This window comes from Hyla sarda, chromosome 13 (assembly GCF_029499605.1).
Source record: "Hyla sarda isolate aHylSar1 chromosome 13, aHylSar1.hap1, whole genome shotgun sequence".
In the NCBI taxonomy this organism is placed as follows: domain Eukaryota; kingdom Metazoa; phylum Chordata; class Amphibia; order Anura; family Hylidae; genus Hyla; species Hyla sarda.
In genome coordinates, this window is record NC_079201.1 from 6938332 (window position 1) to 6966162 (window position 27831).

The 27831-nt window shown below is 44.4% G+C and overlaps 1 protein-coding gene across 2 annotated transcripts in view; it reads left to right on the plus strand.

Moving 5' to 3' along the window:
* STX8 (syntaxin 8) overlaps window positions 1-27831 on the plus strand; it is a 226433-nt gene that overhangs the window by 27156 nt on the left and 171446 nt on the right. Inside the window, exons 1-4 of one of the 2 annotated variants that reach the window (XM_056549543.1) lie at window positions 70-230; window positions 5246-5345; window positions 14157-14251; window positions 16693-16803. In XM_056549543.1, the coding sequence (XP_056405518.1) occupies window positions 220-230; window positions 5246-5345; window positions 14157-14251; window positions 16693-16803 (317 nt within the window). In that variant the 5' untranslated portion in view covers window positions 70-219. Of the gene's footprint in view, window positions 1-69; window positions 231-5245; window positions 5346-14156; window positions 14252-16692; window positions 16804-27831 lie in introns of those variants that run through there. The other variant, XM_056549544.1, reaches the window with a different exon arrangement.

The window sequence follows — 27831 nt, forward strand, 5'->3', positions numbered from 1 at the left end:
TTCCGGGAACAGCCAAATCCTCTTCAGATAAGATCATGAAGGATAATCTGGACACTGCCTATTCTATACCAAAATATATACAGTGTAGTAAATATATCCTAAAGCTTCTGCATTGTCACGTGCTCCGCAGAGCTTCGCGCTCACACTAGTTTGACCCGCAGGAGGAGCCGTCCGATCATGTGATACAAACAGGAAGTGTCGCCCTTCACTGCCGCAGCGATGGATTCTTGGTGGGTGCAGTGTAACTCCGGATTATTGTTTATGCCTTGTGTTTTATATTATGTTTATATTATCTGTCTAGTCCACTGAGTACAACAAGTCCCAGCAATGCGTGCGGGTGCTTTGTGAGCTAGGCTAGTGATAGGCGCAAAGTCTATTCAATCTATCCAATCCTTTTATACCCTGTCAGCATGTTATTATCCTGTACCCCGAGTGTTATCATCCTGTACCCCAAGTGTTATCATCCTGTACCCCGAGTGTTATCATCCTGTACCCCAAGTGTTATTATCCTGTACCCCGAGTGTTATCATCCTGTACCCCAAGTGTTATCATCCTGTACCCCGAGTGTTATCATCCTGTACTCCAAGTGTCATCATCCTGTACCCCGAGTGTCATCATCCTGTACCCCGAGTGTTATCATCCTGTACTCCAAGTGTTATTATCCTGTACCCCAAGTGTCATCATCCTGTACCCCGAGTGTCATCATCCTGTACCCCGAGTGTCATCATCCTGTACCCCGAGTGTCATCATCCTGTACCCCGAGTGTCATCATCCTGTACCCCGAGTGTTATTATCCTGTACCCCGAGTGTCATCATCCTGTACCCCCGAGTGTCATCATCCTGTACCCCGAGTGTCATCATCCTGTACCCCAAGTGTCATCATCCTGTACCCCGAGTGTCATCATCCTGTACCCCGAGTGTCATCATCCTGTACCCCCGAGTGTCATCATCCTGTACCCCCGAGTGTCATCATCCTGTACCCCCGAGTGTCATCATCCTGTACCCCCGAGTGTCATCATCCTGTACCCCGAGTGTCATCATCCTGTACCCCCGAGTGTCATCATCCTGTACCCCGAGTGTCATCATCCTGTACCTCGAGTGTCATCATCCTGTACCCCGAGTCTCGGTAACCTGTACCCCAAGATTCAGCGTGTAATTATTCTGTACTCCGTGTTAGCGTGTTATTATACTGTGCCCTAATTGTCATTATCCTGTACCCCGAGTGTCAGCTTGTTCTTTATCATATCACCACTCAAGATGATCTGTCACCTCTCCTGACCAGTTTTAGTAAATCCTTGTGTTTCCCATGAAATAAAAGTTCTGGAGCATGTTTTGTTATGGTTCTGTGTATGTCCTGTTATCTATTATTTCTCTCTGAAATGTATGGGTGTTACCATTTGGTGGCATGTCCCTACCCTGACTGGCACTATCAGCTTTGGTTGGATAGTGTAACATGTCCCCAACTGGTAACATCCACTTTAGCCATACATTTCCAGTGGCAATAACAGAGGAATGGAAGAATACATTGCTGTTTCATAAGGAGTGCAGGTTTATAGTGAAACAGGAGGCATTGTGGCTGTATGTAGATAATATGAGCAAGGTGGAGTGATTACAGCTCATAGAGGACACAATTGTTACAACAAATTCTCTACTGTAAAAAGTTCTACATCTGACCACATTAAAAACCTCCAAACATTCACATTTTGACACCACGCAGGTTTTTTTTCTTTTAAAGCTTAAATAAATGAACAGTTTATTATACGGTTTATGTATTATCGGAGCACAGTCCATGCGATAGACGAGGCGTCAAACTAATGATAAATTACACACTGGGCAAATCTATCTATAGCTTTAGCAGATGCAAAATTATAGAATGTTGAAGAATCTTGTAATACTGTAATAAAACAGATATCTTTGTTGTTTTGTGTGAAAGTTTTGCATTTCTTTTTCTTCTTGTTCAGCCATGTGTTGATTGTAAATACTTAAAGCGCAATAAACTGAGCAAATGATAAATTCCCCCCCAAAGGCAAATTGTTTAATGAGACAATGAATAATCTTTATTTCTATAATACAGGTCACTTTCTGTAAGGCGGTGGTTATCTCTGTGACCTCCAGTATTATATAAGGGTTGTGTGTTGCAGTGCGGTATTTTCACTCTTTTTTACTATTTACTGTGTACACATGTTGGGAGACATCAGGCGCACATTTGTGTTTTCCACAATTTGTTTTGCTTGACAAAGTTTATTATAAGTTACTTTGTACTATCCATGTGCTGCCTTATTGCAAAGCTTAAAATCTGAGGGACATTGAAGTGAACTGCTCACCTTTTATTGAGTAAAAGTCCGGCTTTTACTCAATAAACGGGACTTTCTTTGCATTATATCCACGCTGGCATTTCTTCTATACATTAAAGATAATATCAGATACTGCACTTAAAGAAGCACTCCGGGAATCTTATCACTGCACCTGGTCATCCGATTAGTCTGCTGGTGCTGGAGGTCACCCGGGTTAACTCATTAGACGCATAAGTGGGTTGGGGTCAGTTCACAGTATGTGCAGTTTTGTTAATTTTCGTAATTAAAATGCATTTTTTTTAGAGAACCATTGCCTTGAAGCAAGAATTATTTGATCTATAATCACAGTTGTGTTGTTTTTTTCAAATTTTTTATTTGAAGTCTTGAGGCTGTGTTTGCGCATTTTTTTTGAGGCTGTGATGTGCACAATTGCCATGAAATAGCACCTTTTTTCCACCATCACAGTCTAGAAGGTGCTTAACTACAATGTATCCATATCCTATAGAGATAGCAGCAGCAGTATGCAGATAGAGCTGAAGAGAAGGTGTTTACTGCTATATATCCTGATCCCATATAGATAGAGCTGGAGGGGAGGTGTATAACTACTATATATCCTGATCCCATATAGATAGAGCTGGAGGGGAGGTGTATAACTACTATATATCCTGATCCCATTTAGATAGAGCTGGAGGGGAGGTGTATAACTACTATATATCCTGATCCCATTTAGATAGAGCTGGAGGGGAGGTGTATAACTACTATATATCCTGATCCCATATAGATAGAGCTGGAGGGGAGGTGTATAACTACTATATATCCTGATACCATAGAGATAGCAGCAGTAGTATACAGATAGAGCTGCTGGGAAGGTGTATAACTACTATATATCCTGATCCCATACAGATAGTAGCAGCAGTATACCCATAGAGCTGAAGCAGAGGGGTGTAACAACAATATGTCCTAATCTCATAGAGATAGCAGCAGCAGTATACAGATAGAGCTGAAGGGGAGGTGTATATCTACTATGTATCCAGATCCCATAGAGATAGCAGCAGTATACAGATAGAGCTGGGAAGGAGGTGTATAACTACTATACATCCTGATCCCATTGAGATAGCGCTGCAGACGAGGTGTATAATTACTATATATCCTGTTCCCACAGAGACAGCAGCAGCAGTATAAAGATAGAGCTAGAGGGGGAGGTGTATAACTACTATATATCCTGATCCCATATAGATAGAGCTGGAAAGGAGGTATATAACTACTATACATCTTGATCCCATAGAGATAGCAGCAGTATACAGGTAGCGCTGCAGACGAGGTATATAATTAATATATATCCTGATCCCATAGAGATAGCAGCAGTATACATATCTAGGAGAAGGAAGCAGAGGATTCCGGCACCATTACTCATACACACTCAGGTCATGTATGCATGTGTTTGGCTTTGGTCACAAACAATAAAGTAAATGGGCAGCTCTACAGCTGAGATAGGAGTCGCTGTGTTTTGCACTGGAACATTTACAGAAGTTGTACAGTGTGAAAATCTGAATGTATTGGGGGGTTACAATCACACTGCAGGGCTATAAACTCAAACAGAGTGGACTCCAAGTACTATAGAGTGCACCCTGTGAACAAGGGGCTCACAATTAGCATACACCCAGACCATCCAACATGTTTCTCTTGCAATATAACTCACGACTTCCTCACGGGGTAGAAACTGCTTGGGGTGCATGAGCAAAAAACAGACCATGTGCTATGGTGAAAACACTCAACAGAAATAGGCCGGACAGCATGACCTCACAATAATGACCTGCACCCATACAAACTGACCAAGGGTAAAACATGTAGTAGAAACATGTAAAGGGAACAGTGTATTAATATACAGTGATCCCTCAACTTACAATAGCCTCAACATACAATAGTTTCAACATACAATGGTCTTTTCTGGACCATTGTAAGTTGAAACCAGACTCAACATACAATGCACAGACAGTCCAGATCTGTGCAACGTGTCAATGGCCGGAAGAACCGAGCAATCAGAATGGACATTCACTGGTAAAACACCTGTAATACTGAAGTGCATGCACTGACTGATGTCTGGTAGCGCCCCCTACAGTACAGGGAGGTATTACATGTTCTGTACACTTTACCTGTACCAGGGTTACCTGCTCCTTTGGACACCAGGTGAGGGCGACTCCATGTAACTTTTTTAGGACATTGCGTGTACTGTACAGGACCCTGAAGAAGCTTCTGTCCTCTACATAGACCAGTGTTTCCCAACCAGGGTGCCCCCAGCTGTTGCAAAACTACAACTCCCAGCATGCCCGGACAGCCTTTTGGCTGTCCGGGCATGCTGGGAGTTGTAGTTTTGCAACAGCTGGAGGCTCCCTGCTTGGGAAACACTGACATAGACAGTGATTTACAGCTCCCAGCAGATCTTTATTACTTTTATATATAAGGATTTGCTTTATCTATATTAGTTATCTACTTATTTTTCTTTAATTCTCACTTTTTTCCTATTTTTGGATGACATTTTGGCGGCTTCAGAACCAATTACCAGGTTTCCATAGAGTTCTGGTCTCAACATACAATGGGTTCAACATACAATGGTCGTCCTGGAACCAATTAATGTTGTAACTTGAGGGACCACTGCGGAAATAGGTATTATTACAATTAGGTAAAGGATAATCTAAGCCAAGAATGAGTACATCTAAGGTCTAAATCCGCCAGCGCAGCGTGGGTTGACTTGAAAGGTTCTCCCCCCTAGCCCCCTAGACTCTGGGAAATGTGAAACACCATCATTTTATATTATCTTTCATGTGTATAGATAAGTATGTAGCACACTCTATAGTACTGACTCCATTATTGGGTGTACTTTGCCTTTAACATGTGCACTCCTGGGGTATGTGAATCCTAAAGGACTGATAAGGATTTTATATCATTTGCAGGTTGTCTACATATGATTCTACCTATCGCCTTGCACAAGAGATTGCCGAGAAAATCCACGAGCGGAATCGATACTTGCGGAATGGAGAGAACCCAGTTAAGGTAAAAAATTATAAAAGGAAAATAAGTAAACAGTCAATGTTTCCTGTATGTCAGACATAGAAAATTAGGCAGGCTATTGCCTAGCAACAATCCCTACATGAATTGGGTGACAACTGCAGAACTCCACCGTACACCTCATGTCCTGTACCATATCCCCTTGCAATTAGGTAAGTGCTGTATATGCAGGGATATGTTGGCGAGGGAAGTTTGTCACATTTTGCTTTATGTAACTTTAATCCATCATAAAATACAGTTTTATATTTTGATGACAACAGATGAAGCACGATTATTTGCGGTACTTATGGTGATTATTGCCGCGTTCCCTATAATTGCCTTATTGTTCTGTCTAAAACACTTTTTATGGCCATAAACATCACAGGTTACAATACCACAGAACAAAGAGCAGGACGTTAGAGAGGGTATGTTGTGATTATGTTGTGATTTAATTTTCTGCTGATTTGAGAATTCTCTGTGTATCTACAACACCTTCACAAAGTCTTCAGACCCTTTAATTTATTTGTTGTGCTATAATCAACAATATTCTAGTTTTCCCCATCATTCTGCCCTCAATACACCATAATGACAAAGTGAACACAGAATCTAACAAAGCTTTGCTAATTTATTAAAACCTCAAAGTACTGACGTAAATATTTAGACCCTTTAAAGGGGTACTCCGGTGAAAAACTTATTTTTTTAAAATCAACTGGTGCCAGAAAGTTAAACAGATTTGTAAATTACTTCTATTAAAAAATCTTAATCCTTCCTGTACTTATTAGCTGCTGAATACTACAGTGGAAATTCTTTTCCGTTTGAAACACAGAGCTCTCTGCTGACATCACGAGCACAGTGCTCTCTGCTGACATCTCTGTCCATTTTAGGAACTGTCCAGAGTAAAAGGAAATCCCCATAGCATGCTGTTCTGGACTGTTCCTAAAATGACAGAGATGTCAGCAGAGAGCACTGTGCTCATGATGTTTTTCACCGGAGTACCCCTTTAAAGCACCTTTGGCATCGATATTGGATGAGATTTATCAAAACCTGCGCAGAGGAAAACTTGCCCAGTTGCCCATAGCAACCAATCAGATTGTTTTATTTTTTATTTTGCAGAGGCCTTGTTAAAAATCAAAGAAGCGATCTGATTGGTTGCTATGGGCAACTGGGCAGCCATTCCTCGGCACAAGTTTTGATAAATCTCCCCCATTAGGTTTACACACCTGAATTTGCATATTTTCTCTGTTAGGTTGGATGGGCACCATTGGTTAAAGCCATTTTCAAGTCTCTCCTGAGATGTTTCATCAGGTTGGGGCTTTAGCTGGGCCACTTTAGGACATTCACAGAGTTGTCCCTAACCACTCATGTCTTGTCTTTTGTAAAGTCCTTTAAACATTTTTCCCTCCAAAATTTTGTGGCACCTCTGGTGGCTACTCACAGCACCTCAGTGTACCACGGTTCGCTGGTTGGGAACCACTAGTCTAGAGAAAATCACATCAGCAACACAAATGTATCCTGTTCTCATCGTTTGTTACAACATATTAGTGAAGGTAAAATGGAGTCCAGTCAGTTTAACTCACAGAGGCTTAACTGGACTACATATACTTGTAGCAAACCCTCAGTGGTGAGCAGGGCTAGATCTGCACAGGTTTTCTACTTCTGGGTAGAATTAAAAACATTTCAATCCACTGACTGCAAGCAGAGATGTTAGAAATTTTGAAGAATTGAAAAATGTACTATATTTGATACATTTTATTGTACATTAGGCTGTATTAATTAGGCTGTATTAGGCTGTATTAATTAGATAATATTAATGGCATTTTAGTGGAAAAAGTTTTGTTGACACCCAGAAGCTGAATACATTGTGACTGACTTGTCAAGAGAGAAGAAAGATTGGTGGGGGTCTGGCTTAGGGCATCCTGATTGACCAGCTGATTTAAGAGCCTGCGGTGCTTGTGCTAGCACCACACTTTTTGCATTCATTGTATAAAACTGCTCAAGTCCAAGTCAACATTGATCATCTCCCTGAAGCTTCAGGTAACATGCTGCCAATAGAAGTCTATGTTGGGGGAGGAAGCTGCAAGGTAAGGCAGGTAGAGATACCCAGGGAAGCTTCTAAACGCTTAGGTGAGTGTTATATTACCCCATTCCTAGTCCTGGATTCCCAGCTTACACTGTTCATTGCTACTTTATAATGTCCTCCATGCTGCTGCTTCTTCTGAGGGTTTGTTATAGAGGTATAGGAGAGCAGCATCCCCTCTTCTGGGTGTGTTCTGTGTATGGAGACATCATAGCAGCTAATCTATGGGGACAACTGAAAAGTAGAAATGCAGCCTGGTGAAAATGCCATATGCAATTTATATCATAGCCAGAAATATTGCTACTCCTATTCTACACACAGGGCAGCTTATCCTGAAATTACAGCTATGTTGTCTGTACAGATTTTGAGCCTCTGAATGTAAACAATAATGTCCCTATTCACTGACAGCAAGCATCAGTTGTTAATATTTACACAGTATGTGGATCACAGTAATAACACCTGTCATGTGCCTCGAGTCAGGCATCACATGGCTTGTCCCCATAGCCTGAAGGATAAAAGCCGACATCTGATCCTTTTGCTTTTTTGCTTTGATGAATGACCCCCACAGTGTGCTTTTCTTGTCGTGTACCCTGCATGTGATAACGTCCTCGTAGATATATTATGTTATGGCGGACACAAATCTATAATTACCACCGTTACCTTTGTATTGGAAACATCATCCTGACCGCATGTTATTTCAAGCATTTCATCCTCCTGTTCCATCAGTTTTCTGTAAATAAGATGTAATCAAAAACATCTCTGCTCAGCTCAATGAACTGGCCTATGGGAAAAGCTTTATAATGCTGATCAGTGGGACTACAGGTCCCAGCAGGTGAGATCTGAGCTGTAGCACTGGAGATAACACAAACAAACGTCTAGCACCGGTGGCCCTCCAGATGTTGCAAAACTACAACTCCCAGCATGAGCATGCTGGGAGTTGTAGTTTTGGAAGAGTTTGAAAGCCGAAGGTTCAGGAACGATAACAATAAATACAGTATACAGGCATTTGTAAAGTGTTCAGAGCCTTTAACGTTTTCTTATTTTATGTTGCTCCGTGTGCTAAAATAGAAAAATATCAAGTTTTCCCATTAACTCTCACTTCTAGTATCCCATAACGACAAAGTGATAACAGATTGTTAAAAATCTTTTCTATTTTATTGAAAAGGAAAACCTATTATCTTGCAGTGACATAAGTATTCATACCCTTTACTCAGGACTTAGATGAAGCGCCTATTGCAGTGATCACAGCCTCCAGTCTTCTTGGGGATGAGGCCATAAGGTTTACACTCCTGGATTTGGGGATTTTCTGCCATTCTTCTTTTCTGATCCTCTCAAGGAAGCCATCTTCAGGTCTCTCCAGAGATGTTCCATTGCAGGGGTTCTCAACCAGGGGTACGTGTACCCCTAGGGGTACGCCAAGGGTTATGCGGGGGTACGGCAATTTTCTGACAAATACCGTCCATGCATTGTCCAGTATTTGTCAGCGCAGAGCGGGGATTGGACACCGCAGTTGACGCAGCAGCTCACTATATAGTACCGCGGCCAGAGCTGAGGAAATAATGGCACAAGGCGATTAAGATGGAGGGGGGTTTATGAAATTAAGTACTTTGACCCTTTGGGGGTACAGTTGCGAATACGGTTGAAAACCACTGTTCCATTGGGTTCATCAGCACAGTGTTGTCCCTAAGCCACTCCTGTGTAGTCTTGGCGGTGTGCTTAAGATTATTGTCTTGTTGGAAGGTGAGCGTTCAGCCCAGTCTGAGGTTCAGAGAGCTCTGGTTCAAGTTTTCTGTACTATGCTCCATTCAGCTTTCCCTTAACCCTGACCAGTCTTCATGTCCCTAGACATGATGCTGGCCCTACCATTCTTTACTGTAGGGATGGTATTGGGCAGGTGATGGGCAGTGCCTGGTTTCCCCCCAGACATGATGCTGCCCCCACCATGATCACTGTAGGGATGGTATTGGGCAGGTGATGGGCAGTACCTGGTTTCCCCCAGACATGATGCTGCCCCCACCATGATCACTGTATGGATGGTATTGGGCAGGTGATGGGCAGTGCCTGGTCTCCTCCAGACATGATGCTGCCCCCACCATGATCACTGTAGGGATGGTATTGGGCAGGTGATGGGCAGTGCCTGGTTTCCCCCAGACATGATGCTGCCCCCACCCTGATCACTGTAGGGATGGTATTGGGCAGGTGATGGGCAGTACCTGGTTTCCCCCAGACATGATGCTGCCCCCACCATGATCACTGTAGGGATGGTATTGGGCAGGTGCTGGGCAGTGCCTGGTTTCCTCCAGACATGATGCTGCCCCCACCATGATCGCTGTAGGGATGGTATTGGGCAGGTGATGGGCAGTACCTGGTTTCCCCCAGACATGATGCTGCCCCCACCATGATCACTGTAGGGCTGGTATTGGGCAGGTGATGGGCAGTGCCTGGTTTCCTCCAGACATGATGCTGCCCCCACCATGATCGCTGTAGAGATGGTATTGGGCAGGTGATGGGCAGTACCTGGTTTCCTCCAGACATGATGCTGCCCCCACCATGATCACTGTAGGGATGGTATTGGGCAGGTGATGGGCAGTACCTGGTTTCCTCCAGACATGATGCTGCCCCCACCATGATCACTGTAGGGATGGTATTGGGCAGGTGATGGGCAGTGCCTGGTTTCCTCCAGACATGATGCTGCCCCCACCATGATCACTGGAAGGGATGGTATTGGGCAGGCGATGGGCAGTACCTGGTTTCCCCCAGACATGATGCTGCCCCCACCATGATCACTGTAGGGATGGTATTGGGCAGGTGATGGGCAGTGCCTGGTTTCCTCCAGACATGATGCTGCCCCCACCATGATCACTGTAGGGATGGTATTGGGCAGGTGATGGGCAGTGCCTGGTTTCCCCCAGACATGATGCTGCCCCCCACCTTGATCACTGTAGGGATGGTATTGAGCAGGTGATGGGCAGTGCCTGGTTTCCCCCAGACATGATGCTGCCCCCACCATGATCACTGTAGGAATGGTATTGGGCAGGTGATGGGCAGTGCCTGGTTTCCTCCAGACATGATGCTTCCCCCACCATGAACACTGTAGGGATGGTATTGGGCAGGTGATGGGCAGTGCCTGGTTTCCCCCAGACATGATGCTGCCCCCACGATGATCACTGTAGGGATGGTATTGGGCAGGTGATGGGCAGTGCCTGATTTCCTATAGACATAATGCTTCCCCCACCATGATCACTGTAGGGATGGTATTGGGCAGGTGATGGGCAGTGCCTGGTTTCCCCCTGACATGATGCTGCCCCCACCATGATCACTGTAGGGATGGTATTGGGCAGGTGATGGGCAGTGCCTTGTTTCCCCCAGACATGATGCTGCCCCCACCATGATCACTGTAGGGATGGTATTGGGCAGGTGATGGGCAGTGCCTGGTTTCCTCCAGACATGATGCTGCCCCCACCATGATCACTGTAGGGATGGTATTGGACAGGTGATGGGCAGTACCTGATTTCCTCCAGACATGATGCTGCCCCCACCAGGATCACTGTAGGGATGGTATTGGGCAGGTGATGGGTAGTGCCTGGTTTCCCCCAGACATGATGCTGCCCCCACCATGATCACTGTAGGAATGGTATTGGGCAGGTGATGGGCAGTGCCTGGTTTCCTCCAGACATGATGCTTCCCCCACCATGAACACTTTAGGGATGGTATTGGGCAGGTGATGGGCAGTGCCTGGTTTCCCCCAGACATGATGCTGCCCCCACGATGATCACTGTAGGGATGGTATTGGGCAGGTGATGGGCAGTGCCTGATTTCCTATAGACATAATGCTTCCCCCACCATGATCACTGTAGGGATGGTATTGGGCAGGTGATGGGCAGTGCCTGGTTTCCCCCTGACATGATGCTGCCCCCACCATGATCACTGTAGGGATGGTATTGGGCAGGTGATGGGCAGTGCCTTGTTTCCCCCAGACATGATGCTGCCCCCACCATGATCACTGTAGGGATGGTATTGGGCAGGTGATGGGCAGTGCCTGGTTTCCTCCAGACATGATGCTGCCCCCACCATGATCACTGTAGGGATGGTATTGGACAGGTGATGGGCAGTGCCTGGTTTCCTCCAGACATGATGCTGCCCCCACCATGATCACTGTAGGGATGGTATTGGGCAGGTGATGGGCAGTACCTGATTTCCTCCAGACATGATGCTGCCCCCACCAGGATCACTGTAGGGATGGTATTGGGCAGGTGATGGGCAGTGCCTGGTTTCCACCAGACATGATGCTGCCCCCACCATGATCACTGTAGGGATGGTATTGGGCAGGTGATGAGCAGTACCTGATTTCCTCCAGACATGATGCTGCCCCCACCATGATCACTGTAGGGATGGTATTGGGCAGGTGATGGGTAGTGCCTGGTTTCCACCAGACATGATGCTGCCCCCACGATGATCACTGTAGGGATGGTATTGGGCAGGTGATGGGCAGTGCCTGATTTCCTATAGACATAATGCTTCCCCCACCATGATCACTGTAGGGATGGTATTGGGCAGGTGATGGGCAGTGCCTGGTTTCCCCCTGACATGATGCTGCCCCCACCATGATCACTGTAGGGATGGTATTGGGCAGGTGATGGGCAGTGCCTTGTTTCCCCCAGACATGATGCTGCCCCCACCATGATCACTGTAGGGATGGTATTGGGCAGGTGATGGGCAGTGCCTGGTTTCCTCCAGACATGATGCTGCCCCCACCATGATCACTGTAGGGATGGTATTGGACAGGTGATGGGCAGTACCTGATTTCCTCCAGACATGATGCTGCCCCCACCAGGATCACTGTAGGGATGGTATTGGGCAGGTGATGGGTAGTGCCTGGTTTCCCCCAGACATGATGCTGCCCCCACCATGATCACTGTAGGAATGGTATTGGGCAGGTGATGGGCAGTGCCTGGTTTCCTCCAGACATGATGCTTCCCCCACCATGAACACTTTAGGGATGGTATTGGGCAGGTGATGGGCAGTGCCTGGTTTCCCCCAGACATGATGCTGCCCCCACGATGATCACTGTAGGGATGGTATTGGGCAGGTGATGGGCAGTGCCTGATTTCCTATAGACATAATGCTTCCCCCACCATGATCACTGTAGGGATGGTATTGGGCAGGTGATGGGCAGTGCCTGGTTTCCCCCTGACATGATGCTGCCCCCACCATGATCACTGTAGGGATGGTATTGGGCAGGTGATGGGCAGTGCCTTGTTTCCCCCAGACATGATGCTGCCCCCACCATGATCACTGTAGGGATGGTATTGGGCAGGTGATGGGCAGTGCCTGGTTTCCTCCAGACATGATGCTGCCCCCACCATGATCACTGTAGGGATGGTATTGGACAGGTGATGGGCAGTGCCTGGTTTCCTCCAGACATGATGCTGCCCCCACCATGATCACTGTAGGGATGGTATTGGGCAGGTGATGGGCAGTACCTGATTTCCTCCAGACATGATGCTGCCCCCACCAGGATCACTGTAGGGATGGTATTGGGCAGGTGATGGGCAGTGCCTGGTTTCCACCAGACATGATGCTGCCCCCACCATGATCACTGTAGGGATGGTATTGGGCAGGTGATGAGCAGTACCTGATTTCCTCCAGACATGATGCTGCCCCCACCATGATCACTGTAGGGATGGTATTGGGCAGGTGATGGGTAGTGCCTGGTTTCCACCAGACATGATGCTGCCCCCACCATGATCACTGTAGGGATGGTATTGGGCTGGTGATGAGTAGCGCCTGAAGAACTGTAAACTTTCTAACAGCACTGTATAAAACCAAACACCGAACCTTACTATACACACACACACACACACACACACATATATATATATGTATAATTTATTTTTTTCCGGGCACACACATACATACCAAGTGCATAGTAAAAGAAGCATTTTGATTGGTTGGCATCCAAATATCCCTGATGGCAAGAAGTGTTGTCATGAAGTCTCATAGTCAGGTCTCTCTGGATGAGTGACTTACTCTCATACCTGCTTGTACTGTAAACAGCCCGTCTCATAGAGAAAACATGCCATAGTGTTTGTAGTGACAACAATGGCAACTGACTGTACCGCAGATTATCGTTTTAGTCATCGTCTTGAGGGGAAAGTCGTGTATTTATTGCAAGTTTATTTTTCCACAAAATTTCCACTGCTCATTTTGTTTGCAGGTCATGGTGTTAGTAGGGGGGTCAGGCATGTGTCCTTGTAAGTTTATTTTTAACCTTATTTACTTGACTGTTTGGTTTTCTCAGGATATATCGTAGTTATTTACCTGAAGACAACACCCCCTATTGCTTACTATTCTCTCTCTCTGCAATACCACACTATTAATATGCATATATTCAGGATTAGCTGCATAGGAGACTGCATCTCGCATCATAGGCTTAGATACAGCAGCTCAGAAAACAGTATCACACATTATGGGGGAGATTTATCAAAACCTGTCCAGAGGAAAAGTTGCCGATAGCAACCAATCGGATCGCTTCTTTCATTTTTAATAAGGTTTCTGCAAAAAGAAGCAGTCTGGTTGCTATGGGCAACTGGGCAACTTTTCCTTTTGCACAGGTTTTGATAAATCTCTCCCTATAGGCTTAGTGACACCCTCTCAGCACAGACTGTGTCCCACGTGATCCTGTATTGTTTTAATCCTATGACAGTGACCCATCTGATGGTGTTTTTTTTCTCCTACAGATAAATGTGACTGTTAGGTCTCTCATGAAGAGGCTGAATGAGAGCATCGGACAGCTGAGGAATTCCTTACTGCGATCGGTCTCCACACGTCAGATGTATCCTTCGCCTTCTGATATCTGGTGACATAGGAAGGTGGCATCTACCTTCAAGGGGACCCTTAGAGACCTGGACCATCCATGGTGGGGAGGGGTGGTATAAAGCAGTGATCCAGCATGCACACCCTGGGATGGGGCATGTTCACACCGTAGAAAAGCAAGGCGTAATCTGCGAGGAATTCTACATGAATTCTGCCTTGCATCACACTATTGAGTTCAGTGGGATTTCGGCAACTCTATTCACACAGAGTAACGTGTTGTGCACGTTATCGATGAATAAAAATTTTGGACCAAAACCAAAAATATGGGAAAGGCTTGACCAAAAAACCAAACTGACCCCAAACTACAACTCCCTGCATTTTGTGCTATAGAGCAGTGATCTGTAACTTGTGGCTCTGTAGCTGGTGCAGCAGAACTACTCCCACTAGGCAGTGATAACTGCCAGCAATGCGTAGGGGGGCAGTAACACTTTAAAGTGTATGTACTCTATAGCACAGCCTTTGGCTGTCAAAACATTCTGGGAGTTGTAGTCTTTCACCAGCTGCAGAGCCACAGGTTGCATATCACTGCTCTTTAGCTGTACATGCACAATTGGGGCATCCCTGATAAAATTAATAATCCTTCAGGTTGGGATGATACATTCCTGGTATTCCTGGAAAAAATTTTTTTATATATCAACTGGCTTCAGAAAGTGAAACAGATTTGTAATTTACTTCTATTAAAAAATCTTAATCCTTCCAATAATTATTAGCTGCTGAAGTTGCGTTGTTTTTTCCTGTCTGGCAACAGTGCTCTCTGCTGACATCTCTGCTTGTCTTGGGAACTGCACAGAGTAGAAGAGGTTTGCTATGGGGATTTGCTTCTACTCTGGACAGTTCCTGAGACAGGTATCACCAGAGAGCACTTAGACAGATAGGAGCAACTCAACTTCAGCAGCTAATAAGTACTAAAAGGTATAAGATTTTTTAATAGAAATAATTTACAAATATTTTAACTTTCTGAAGCCAGTTGATATATATAAAAAAAAGTTTTTTTCCAAATTTATCAAATGGAGCACAGACTTAAATGAATCACCACATAATTGGTCTGGTTAAATGACACAGAGGAGTGGCGGCCATGCGACAATTGAATGAAATGTCACATGGACCTTAATGCAATTGTCGCATAGAGCCATTTTGGTAGTTCTATAGGGCATGGTTGACCTGTCCTATGATAATTTCTTATCTTGCCCATGCAGAATTTTTGCAACATTTCTGTGACCCTTCACAAAAAGTTGCACGTGATAAATCATTGACCTACACACAGTGCTCTAAATAAGATCACTTCATGGTAATGAAATTTTAATGTTCTAAACAAAATGTTGCAGAAAATGTCGCATGGGGCCAGCCTGCGACTTTTCATGCAACAAATTTTGACAGAAAAGCAGCCTAAATTGTTTGATAAATTCCCCTCAGTGTAACTGACCTCACCCCACTTATGAGTGTAATCAGTTCAACTGGGTGACCTCCATCACCAGCAGCCTAATTAGATCACCAGGTGCAGTAATGAGACCCCCCCCCCCCCTCCTTGTAAGGCTGGGTTCACATCACGTTTTTCCTCATACGGGAGCGCATACGGCAGGGGAGAGCTAAAAACTTACGCTCCTGTATCCCTGCGTATGCGCTCCCGTATGTAATTCATTTCAATGAGCCGACCGGAATGAACGGGTCAGTTCATTTTTCCCCGTACGCGGTTTTCTACCGTACCTAAAACTGTGGTTGACTACGGTTTTAGGTACGGTAGATAACCGCATACGGGGAAAAATGAGCCGACCGGCTCATTGAAATGAATTACATATGGGACCACATATGCAGGGATACGGGAGCACAAGTTTTTAGCTCTCCCCTGCCATTTGCGCTCCCGTATGGGGAAAAAACGGGATGTGAACCCAGCCTTAAACTGAAGGGTTCATTGGGAATTTAGGCAGCATTACAGAACCATTTAAATTATGGATTTACATACAAATTAACGCCTATTCCATGCCAACGGAGCTAAAACAGGCAAGCACAGGTAAGGCACACTCAAGAACCTCTAAATTGCTCTCTATTAGTAGCCTATGCTGCACTATATATGGGAGAAAAAAATTCCGCAATGCTTCTTTAACAATTACAGAAGGGTGGGTAGAATGTAGAGGAGACAGTAAAAGACAGTGCTGTGCCTAATGCATGGCTTAGGGGGCCAGTGATACTCCCCATTCTATTTACCCCTTCTTCTCTCCCTACATAAGGCATAACACAGTGTATCCATTTTTTAGATATTATGTCTATAGATGGTCCTAAATTTTGGGACCAGGTAAAATCAATTCTGGCCTAGAGATATGTTTTCTGTCTAGTATGGTAAGTACACACCAATACCTTCCTATATGCTTTTTGTTTTATGGTCTTAACAAAGAACTTGTACAGCACACAATTAGAAGGAGACCGCAGACAGAACCTGGTAGATGAGCTCCTCACCAAAGAGCGACAGCTGCAAGACTCCTTTAAGAGTGAAGGTGCCGCACCAGATGTCATAAGGTAAGGAATTCTGTGTTTGGGCAGAAAGGGCATCTGAACCATATAGAGGACACGGAGAGAAGTGCAACAATCTCTGCAACATTGTTTGAAACGTTAGTGTCGTTAATATAAACTTTTGACAAGTCGTGTAGAGATGTCAAAAGTTTAGATTGCACCAGGTCACGGTCCTGAGACCTGCTGTGATCATGAGTAATAGCCAACTGAAGTGCACTACAGCGTACTCTACTGCCTGGCCAGCTGCTCGATCCAACTCATTCTCTCCATAGTCTTGTGAGTCAGATTTGACTGACAATTGGGGAGTGAAGTTCTCACTGCTGTGCACCTCAGACAGCTATTACTCACGATCGCACTGGGTCTCAGGACTGTGACCTAGTGCGATCAAAATTTTGGATATATCTGGACGACATGTCAGAATTTTAAATTGACATTAATTCTTTAATGTCACAGCTGCCGCTACGGCCATTATCCTGGCGGTCGACATTCCTTAGGTGTCCTGAACTCTGTATTGAGAGCTTCCTTGTCCTCCCCTCTGAGCTTTGATTGACAGCTGTAGAAATCACTTGAACTGTGAATCATGGCTGAAGGGAGGGACCAGAGAAACACTATACAGAGAGCTCTGTGACATGTTCAGCAAATCATGTGCCCATGTAAATGTAAACATACAGGCATTGACTCCAATGATCTAAATCAGTGTTTTCCAACCAGGGTGTCTCCAGCTGTTGCAGAACTACAACTCCCAGCATGCCCGGACAGCCGAAGGCACGCTGGTAGGGAAACATTGATCTAAATGTATTCATGTTTGGACTCAGATCCTTAAAAGGGGTATTCCAGGCAAAAACTTTTTTTTTATATATCAACTGGCTCCGGAAAGTTAAACAGATTTGTAAATTACTTCTATAAAAAAATCTTAATCCTTCCAATAGTTATTAGCTTCTGAAGTTTTCTGTCTAACTGCTCAATGATGATGTCATGTCCTGGGAGCTGTGCATGATGGGAGAATATCCCCATAGGAACTGCATAGCTCCCGGGACGTGAGTCATCATTGAGCAGTTAGACAGAATACAACAACTCAACTTCAGAAGCTAATAACTATTGGAAGGATTAAGATATTTTAATAGAAGTAATTTACAAATCTGTTTAACTTTCTGGAGCCAGTTGATATATAAAAAAAAAAGTTTTGGCCTGGAATACCCCTTTAAAGGGGTTCTCCACCATAAGGTGATTTTAGTACTTACCTGGCAGGCAGTAATGGACATGCTTAGGAAGGATCTGCGCTTATCTTGTGGCTAAATGGCTATGTCATGAGATTACCATAACACTGTGGCTAGCTTTTTGTGAACTTGTATTTCCTATTTGACTTTTCTTTTTTTTAACTACAAATCCCACAATTCCATCTTCCTCCCTCCCACACATCAGCCACCCCACCCATTGAAACATAAATGAGCTGCATACATTCAAAAGACCTGTGGTTTTCAATCAGGGTGCCTACAGCTGTTGCATTAGCTGCAGATTGATCTCTCTCCCACCAAGCGATCGCTCCACCCATTGAAGCAGACAGGCTCCCTGTCATCAGCTGACTAGTGAGTCAGGTCCCGGCCGCATTGCAACCTGAGAAAACAGTCAATTTATATGCTGACAACAGGGAAAATGACAACAGTCATTTATATGCTGGTAAAAATAAATATTGGAGTGAAAATCACAGAAGAATTGTGAGAAAACCGTCACACACAGGTACAGACACTATATTATGAACTACACTAACTTTACAGCCCCTGTAGCATAGTCAAATAAAAAAAATCCTGGAATACCCCTTTAAGTGCACACCGTACTTTAGAGATCCTAGCTATCACCTATGAAGAAGAAAATATTTAAAGAATATGTTTCAGGGCTCATATATTTCACTACCTGATTTAAAGGGGTATTCCAGGATTTTTTTTTATTTGACTATGCTACAGTGGCTGTAAAGTTAGTGTAGTTCATAATATAGTGTCTGTATCTGTCTCTAATGGCTGGTCTCGTATTCTTATGTGATCTTTGCTCTGGATGTTCATTTTTAACAGCATACAAAATTATTCCTGTCTTGGGTATTTCCCAGGATGCAGTGCGGCCGAGACCTGACATCACTAGTCAGGTGATGACAGGGAGCCTGTCTGCTTCAATGGGTGGAACCCTGATTAGAAAGCACTGACCTTTTTCATTGAATCTAGCTTGTTTATTCAATGGTGGGGTGGCTGATGTGTGGGAGGTAGGAAAGTGGAATTCTGGGATTTGTAGTAAAAAGGAAAACTTCAACAGGAAATACTGAGGTTCACAAAAAGAAAGCCACAGTGTTATGGTAATCTCACAATATAACCATTTAACCCAAAGATAAGCGCAGATCCTTTCTAAGCATGTCCATTACTGTCTGCCAGGTAGGTGCTAAAATCACCTTATGTTGGATAACCCCTTTAAGACCATTTGAAGTGAATCCAATATTTTTCTGGTGAAAGGTGCTAATTAAGCACCTATATTTATCAACACCCGTCCCCACAAATCCAGCTTACCTTTGGTGTGTTTATTTTTTTACAGGATTTTCAGCTTTTGCCTACATGATCATATGATTTAACATAAAAACAATTGGGAAGATTTATCAAAACCTGTGCAGAGTAAAAGTTGACCAGTTGCCCATAGCAACCAATCAAATTGCATCTTTCATTTTTAAAAAGGTCTTTGGAAAATAAAAGAAGCGATCTGATTGGTTCTATGGGCAACTAGTCAACTTTTGCTCTTCACAGGTTTTGATAAATCTCCCTAAATAAGTTTGTAGTTATTTCTGCTGCAAAGTCATTTTACGCAAGCCCCGCTTCGGATGTTGCACTAAATTTATGCAGATTTTACAAAGAAACCAAGTCATGTTCCAACTTACCCTTATTATATTATTTATATAGTGTACATATGTATGTAATTTATATTCTTCATTAACATCCGTATACTGGTTAGTGCCTGATCACTGTGCATATGGTATGTATTATTTATAAGGAATTATATATATTTTCTGTATATCTGTGTATTTCAGTCTAAGTGTTTCTTCTGAGTATTTTTTCCCCTTGGTTGTTTGGGCTCGCACAGCATGGTGCCACCATCTGACAGTCTCATTTAAGCCATTATGCCTGGTAGCTTGAACAGGGCACAGGGGCCGAGGTACTGGACCGATGAATCCGCCCTTTCTTCTTACTTAAGAGCTGAAACGTTTTGACTCCTGTTCCAGCCTTTCACCCTGTGTCCATCATTCCCTGTTCTCTGAGCTGACAGCTTCCGTCGCCCCCTCATTTCTCCATGTGACGCTCCACATTCCACTTACTGCTCTGATGATCATATAAAGGTTCTGGTCCCAATGCCCACATCTTCTTTTCCTGAGAAATTAGGGAAATGAATCAGAGTTTATATTTAGTCATAACTCAGTGGCTCTCAGTGATATTTATTTTCTGATGGAAATGTCACATTCAGCCAGGTAGAACATTGGGCTGGTTACTGCCTGATCAGCGAGATGACAAAAAAAAGTTCTTACAAGTTCAAAATGGCTGCTGTTTTACTACATGACATCATATACCCTCAGGACATGGCAGCGTGGGCATGCTCCACTGGAAACCTTGGCTCCAGGCATCACGTAGATGTTACTGTGACACGTACCACTTACCTGAACGTTTTATAGAATTAAGTCCCCCTTTGATCGCAGAGGGACCCCCTAATGTGGCCTCTCTCAGCAAAATAATGTTCCAGCCAGTTATGAGGAAAATGACAAAAGAGCTGGATGGTGACTCATTCCCCAGATCCTAATCTGATCGATAATCTGTGGATTGTTCTGGAGAAAGTCCAATCCCTGGAGGCCGCACCTCACAACTAACAGGACTTACAGAACCTGCTGCTAATACCCCAGGACACATCACAGGTCTATAGTCCAGGCCATTTGGCAGGAATTCCACTGCCATGAAGGGGGTCTTTACCATGTTTAGGTAAGTGGTACGTGTCACAATAACATCCACGTAATGCCAGAACCCAAGATTGCAGAACATTGCCCATCACACTGCCCCCGTCAGCTTGCTTTCTTCCCATAGTGCATCCTGGTGCCATCTTTTCCCCTGTAAAGTGATTCATATACATTTAGCTATCCATATGATAGAAAATGGGATTCCTCAGCCTGGGTCACCTTCTTCCATTGCTCCATGGTCCATTTCTGATGCTCAGGTGATCATTGTAGCCTCTTTCCTAATGGACAGAGGTCAGCATGGGTGCTTTGACTGCTCTGTAGTTGTGTTTTAACCCCTTTCTGTCATAGCTAACAGGAACTTCAACAGCAGTTTGCTTTACAGCAGCTCTTCTGTGTGATCAGACTAGCTGGGCTTTCACCTCCCACACACACCAGTGAGGCCTTGGGCACCATGAGCCGATCACCAGTTTTTCTCCCTTTTACACTTATGATAGGTACTAACCACTACAAGGCAATACTTCTGCATATGCACTGACTGTTCACTAGCTGCCTAATGGACCCCCCCATTGTCACCAGATAATCAATAATATTCACATCACCTATCATTGGTTGAATGTTATGGCTGATCTGTGTTCATCCTTACATACAATCCAGTGATACCAGTTGAGTTTTTATGTGCAGCTTTGTTGCTTTTATTATTAAGTATATAGTACAACAATGGCCCTTTATGAGCCGATCACTGGATAGACCAAGGTCGTACCCCCCCTGTGCCATACAGCACCATCCTTCTTCCCTTCGCGCCCTTCCGAACAAGTGATCATTAGTGAGTGTGCCGGTGTGATCAGAAGCGATGGGCACAGTCCAGCGCTCAGCCATGAACTCGGGGATTAAGTGAACGCAGGCTGCGGGGGGCTAATTGGATAATCTTTAATCTTCACACCAGCAAAAAAAAGCTGAGCCGGGCCGATCACAGGACGCAGAGGAAGTTATGCCTCGTCCTGCTGGAAAGCGCTTACCAAACATGTCAGAGAGATTACACTTTCCTGCAGAGATAATCAGGCCATGTCTCTGCATCAGTATAAAGGGGCCGATGAGAAAGAGGGGGGATTGTCACTCATTTTTTTAATGAGTCGTAGTTAAAACTAATTCAGTCCAGAACAAAACCTTGTCCGGCGTTGGGATAGCGGCTTACATGTCTAAGCTTTCATGGTAATGTAGCCAGACCTCAATTTAGGAATCTAATTGCAGTTTATGAAGGAATCAGAGGAGATTTGTTTAATGTCACAAGGGGATTTTGGACCCTATAAATTTTATTAAAGTGGCCAAACAGTACAAAGAATGTTGATATAGTACTGATGCTTCAAAATTGTTCTAGTAGCTTAGATCTTATAAGGGTTCAAGCTTTATATAATGTTTCCTAAATTATCCTTCTCCAGCTGTTATAAAAAATACAACCCCACCACTCCCTGACGACTGTGGCTGTGATATCTGGAGTAGTGTTTCCCACCGTGACTCTTCAGCTGATGCAAAACTATAACTCTCAGCATACCCTCATGGCCTTCACGATCCTATGGGCCTATACTGGTTGAAAAACTACTACTCCTACTGTGCCCTGACAGCCTTCTGCCTCCTATGAATTAATACTGGTCACAAAACTGATCTCCTTTGGGTCTATACTGGTTGCAATACAACAACTTCTCTCTTGGGACCATACTGGTTGTGGCCTCCTATGCATTTATACTGGTTGTGGTCTCCTATGTATTCATACTGGTTGTGGCCTCCTATGCATTCATACTGGTTGTGGCCTCCTATGCATTCAGACTGGTTGTGACCTCCTATGTATTCATACTGGTTGTGATCTCCTATGTATTCATACTGGTTGTGACCTCCTATGTATTCATACTGGTTGTGACCTCCTATGTATTCATACTGGTTGTGACCTCCTATGTATTCATACTGGTTGTGACCTCCTATGTATTCATACTGGTTGTGGCCTCCTATGCATTTATACTGGTTGTGGTCTCCTATGTATTCATACTGGTTGTGGCCTCCTATGCATTCATACTGGTTGTGGCCTCCTATGCATTCAGACTGGTTGTGACCTCCTATGTATTCATACTGGTTGTGATCTCCTATGTATTCATACTGGTTGTGACCTCCTATGTATTCATACTGGTTGTGACCTCCTATGTATTCATACTGGTTGTGACCTCCTATGTATTCATACTGGTTGTGACCTCCTATGTATTCATACTGGTTGTGGCCTCCTATGTATTCATACTGGTTGTGGTCTCCTATGTATTCATACTGGTTGTGACCTATGTATTCATACTGGTTGTGACCTCCTATGTATTCATACTGGTTGTGGCCTCCAAGGTATTCATACTGGTTGTGGCCTCCTATGCATTCATACTGGTTGTGGCCTCCTATGCATTCATACTGGTTGTGGCCTCCTATGCATTCATACTGGTTGTGGCCTCCTATGCATTCATACTGGTTGTGGCCTCCTATGCATTCAGACTGGTTGTGGCCTCCTATGTATTCATACTGGTTGTGGCCTCCTATGTATTCATACTGGTTGTGGCCTCCTATGCATTCATACTGGTTGTGGCCTCCTATGCATTCATACTGGTTGTGGCCTCCTATGTATTCATACTGGTTGTGGCCTCCTATGCATTCATACTGGTTGTGGCCTCCTATGCATTCATACTGGTTGTGGCCTCCTATGCATTCATACTGGTTGTGGCCTCCTATGTATTCATACTGGTTGTGGCCTCCTATGTATTCATACTGGTTGTGACCTCCTATGCATTCATACTGGTTGTGGCCTCCTATGCATTCATACTGGATGTGGCCTCCTATGCATTCATACTGGATGTGGCCTCCTATGCATTCATACTGGTTGTGGCCTCCTATGTATTCATACTGGTTGTGACCTCCTATATATTCATACTGGTTGTGACCTCCTATGTATTCATACTGGTTGTGGCCTCCTATGTATTCATACTGGTTGTGACCTCCTATGCATTCATACTGGTTGTGACCTCCTATGTATTCATACTGGTTGTGGCCTCCTATGTATTTATACTGGTTGTGGTCTCCTATGCATTCATACTGGATGTGACCTCCTATGCATTCATACTGGTTGTGGCCTCCTATGTATTCATACTGGTTGTGACCTCCTATGTATTCATACTGGTTGTGGCCTCCTATGTATTCATACTGGTTGTGGCCTCCTATGCATTCATACTGGTTGTGGCCTCCTATGCATTCATACTGGTTGTGGCCTCCTATGTATTCATACTGGTTGTGACCTCCTATGTATTCATACTGGTTGTGGCCTCCTATGCATTCATACTGGTTGTGGCCTCCTATGTATTCTTACTGGTTGTGGCCTCCTATGCTTTCATACTGGTTGTGGCCTCCTATGCATTCATACTGGTTGTGGCCTCCTATGCATTCATACTGGTTGTGCTCTCCTATGCATTCATACTGGTTGTGGCCTCCTATGTATTCATACTGGTTGTGACCTCCTATGCATTCATACTGGTTGTGGCCTTCTATGCATTCATACTGGTTGTGGCCTCCTATGTATTCATACTGGTTGTGGCCTCCTATGCATTCATACTGGTTGCAAAAGAACAATTCCCATCATGGGTCTGTACTGGCTGCAAAATGATAACTGCCTGAGCCTATACTGGGCCCAAAACTGGTCTTCTATTGGTCCATACTTCATACTTGCAATCTAGAACTCCAATGTGCCCATTGTGGCTGCAACATCTACAGCAAAGTTCCCAACATGTGTCTCTCCAGCAACAATAAGCTATGTGCCAGGCAGCTTCCGCATACATAAAATACCAGCTCGTGGCCCCTAAACATACAAATTATAATGCTCTGGCAGACATGAGCCATCTATTTATTACAGGAGCATTACTCTGTACAGGGGTACCTCTCCAATTCCTCTTGTACTAGCCACAAGTTTTGCAGACGTTGTAAGTCACGAGTTCCTTGCAAGAATGTCAACAGACTACAGTGAGAGAAGTCATTCAGGTTATGTCATTATTGCAGGATGCAATCATTGGAATGTGCTGTCAGTACTTTGTGGGCTGCACTTAGAAGGTTCTAGGAAGCCCATCTGATCTTATAGTAATGGTGTGAACAATAGGATGTAAGCCAGCCTGGTGCACTACATGTAACTACCGTATTTATTGGGGTATTCCACGCACCGGCCTATAACACGCACCCTCATTTTACCAATGATATTTGGGTAAAAAAGTTTGTGTGCATGCGTATACCCCAATACACCCCCAGGAAAGGCAAGGGGAGAGAGGCCGTCGCTGCCCGCTTCTCTCCCCCTGCCTTTCCTGGGGTCTAGAGCCCTGCTGCTGCCGCTTCTCTCCCGCTGGCTATCGGCACCGCTGCCCGTTCGCTCCCCCTGACTATCGGTGCCAGCGCCCCATTGCCCGACCCCGGCAACAGGTAATTATGCAACCAGGGATGGGTGAGGCAACGGGGCAGCGGCGCCGGCAATGGGTGCCGCTGCCCCTTCTCTCCCCCTGTCTGTCGGCGCCGCTGCCCCATTGTCGGCACCGCTTCTCTCCCCCTGGCTATTCGCGCCGGCAATGGGGCGCCGGCACCGATAGTCAGGGGGAGAGAACGGGCAGCGGCGCCGATAGCCAGGGGGAGAGAAGGGCCGGCAGCAGGGCTCTAGACCCCAGGACAGGCAGGGGGAGAGAAGCCGGCAGCGCTGGCGGTCTCTGCACCTGCAAAGCCGCTGCAGTTCATTGATTTAAAGCGCCCGCTTTAAAAATCATTGAACTGCAGTGGCTTATCGGCGTATAACACGCAGGTAGAATTTAGGCTAAAAATTTTAGCCTAAAAAGTGCGTGTTATACGCCGATAAATACAGTATATAGAAGCCTAAAGCTGGGACAATGCTGGAGATATTAATCGCTAGAGATAAATTGCAATGAAATAATTGCTAAATGTCTGACAGTGATTTTTCCGTAGCGGTTTATCCCAATGTAGGAGAAGCAATGGGCTAGAGGAGGTCTCTAGGGAGGAGCATTCGTAGTAGTAACGTCTCTTCCCTTGGTCGCCATGTTGAATAGACGCTTGTGCAGTACAATGTAGCAACAGGTGGATCTCTTGTGATAAGTCGCAACAGGTTCACTTACACGAAAAATGATATAAAAATACATGGAAATTGCTGTGACAGGCTATTATAATAGCTAGTTCCATGTTGCTCTATGGGAGTTGTTTTTTGTTTTTTCTTTCTAATTTTTACTCAGCTGCTTTTATATAGCAAATTGCCAGAGATCTCCCTAACTTATTTATAGTGAATGTCACAACAGGAACACTCAACAAAGTGCCTCATCCTTGCACAGTAAGATCACTAGGCATCTAGGATGATACGCGTGCAGGTGGACGTTTATCAGCCTTTTACACATGCAACCTCATATAACGTTGTGGATAACTGGTGTTTTAGTCCCGTTTTAGATGAGTGTAAGAGTATGTTCACACTAGAATTTAGCAAGGACATTTTCTGGCGGAAATCCTCTTTCTGTTCTTTTTTACATACAATTTAGCTCAGAAATTCAAAGTCACACTGATTTAATGAGAGTTTACTTGCAGATTTCGCCGGTAAAATGACCAGGTTTATTCTTCTTCAAGAACTCAGATCCACGAGAGAATTGTCCATGCAGAAATTCTACTGTGTGCACAGAGTAGCAGAAAACCTGTTTAAATCAATGGGAGTCTGATTCGAGGTGGAATCTACACTGGATTTAATGCGGACATTCAGCATGGATTCCACATTGATTTTCTGTAGTGTGAGCATGTCCTAACACAGAAACACTTTGGCATCCCCAAAGGCCTGACTTGCGGGTCTATTGACCCGAGCTGACATACAGATCTATAAGTCTTTCAGCTCAGGTCATTAAACCTGCTGTCTGGCCATGACTTGCAGCTGTAATATGGATGCAAAAAGGGGTTATCCAGAAAGGGTTATCTTTCAAAAACCTCACCACACCTGTAGTCAGGTTGTGTGTGGTATTACAGCTAAAAACAAAATTCCCCAGAATGGGTTATGGTCAGAAACATTTAGAAACCAATTGACCAGGGGTAACCCCCTGATCACAAAAACCCTTAATAAATTCAATTTACCGTAAATAATTTAATAAGGGTTTTTGTGATCAGGGGATTACCCCTGGTCAATTGGTTTCTAAGTGGTGTTACAGCTTTTTCTATTCACTTCAGGGGGACTGAACTGCAATACTACACACAACCTGAGGACAGGGGTGGTGCTGTTTTTGGAAGAAATCAGCTCTGTTATTCTAATCTTGGATAACCCCTGTAGCCGTTTAGCAGAGATATGTTGGAAATTTGATATTTTTTATTTTTTTTTGTGTGTAATTTGATTTCTGTAGATAATTTAATAACAATTATATTGGTGCAGCCCTGCTATGACATTATTCACTGAATTCGATAGTAACAAAGGAGACAAGTGCACTCACCAATTCGTATGCTTCTTTTTTATTTACGAAATCATTCGATAAACAGAGACATCGGTGCAGGGGGATACAACAACGCGCCCGCTGAACACCGCATCGTCGTATCCCCCTGCACCGATGTCTCTGTTTATCGAATGATTTCGTAAATAAAGAAGAAGCATACGAATTGGTGCACTTGTCTCCTTTGTTACTATCCAATTCACAGTGGACTGCTTTTTCCGACAAGTATAGCACCACCTATATGCAACGATTGACAAGCTGCTTCTATGTGTCTATTTGGGATTAGTGTTATAAGTGTGTGAAGCAGTAGTGCCAGGTCGCTTGTCTTCTCTTTTTTTACCTTATTATTCACTGAATGACATCACTATACAACTACAATTCCCAGCAATCCTTGGTGTTAGGTTATGGGCAATGTTGCATTTATGGCTTCAGTTGTCTCTTCCTGAACTTGTCTCCCTGCACCGATTAGAAAGCAGAATGGATGTTGTTACTGGGATACACTCCTATTTAGCCTGTGCATCGTTCTACCCTGCATCCTCCATACCAGAT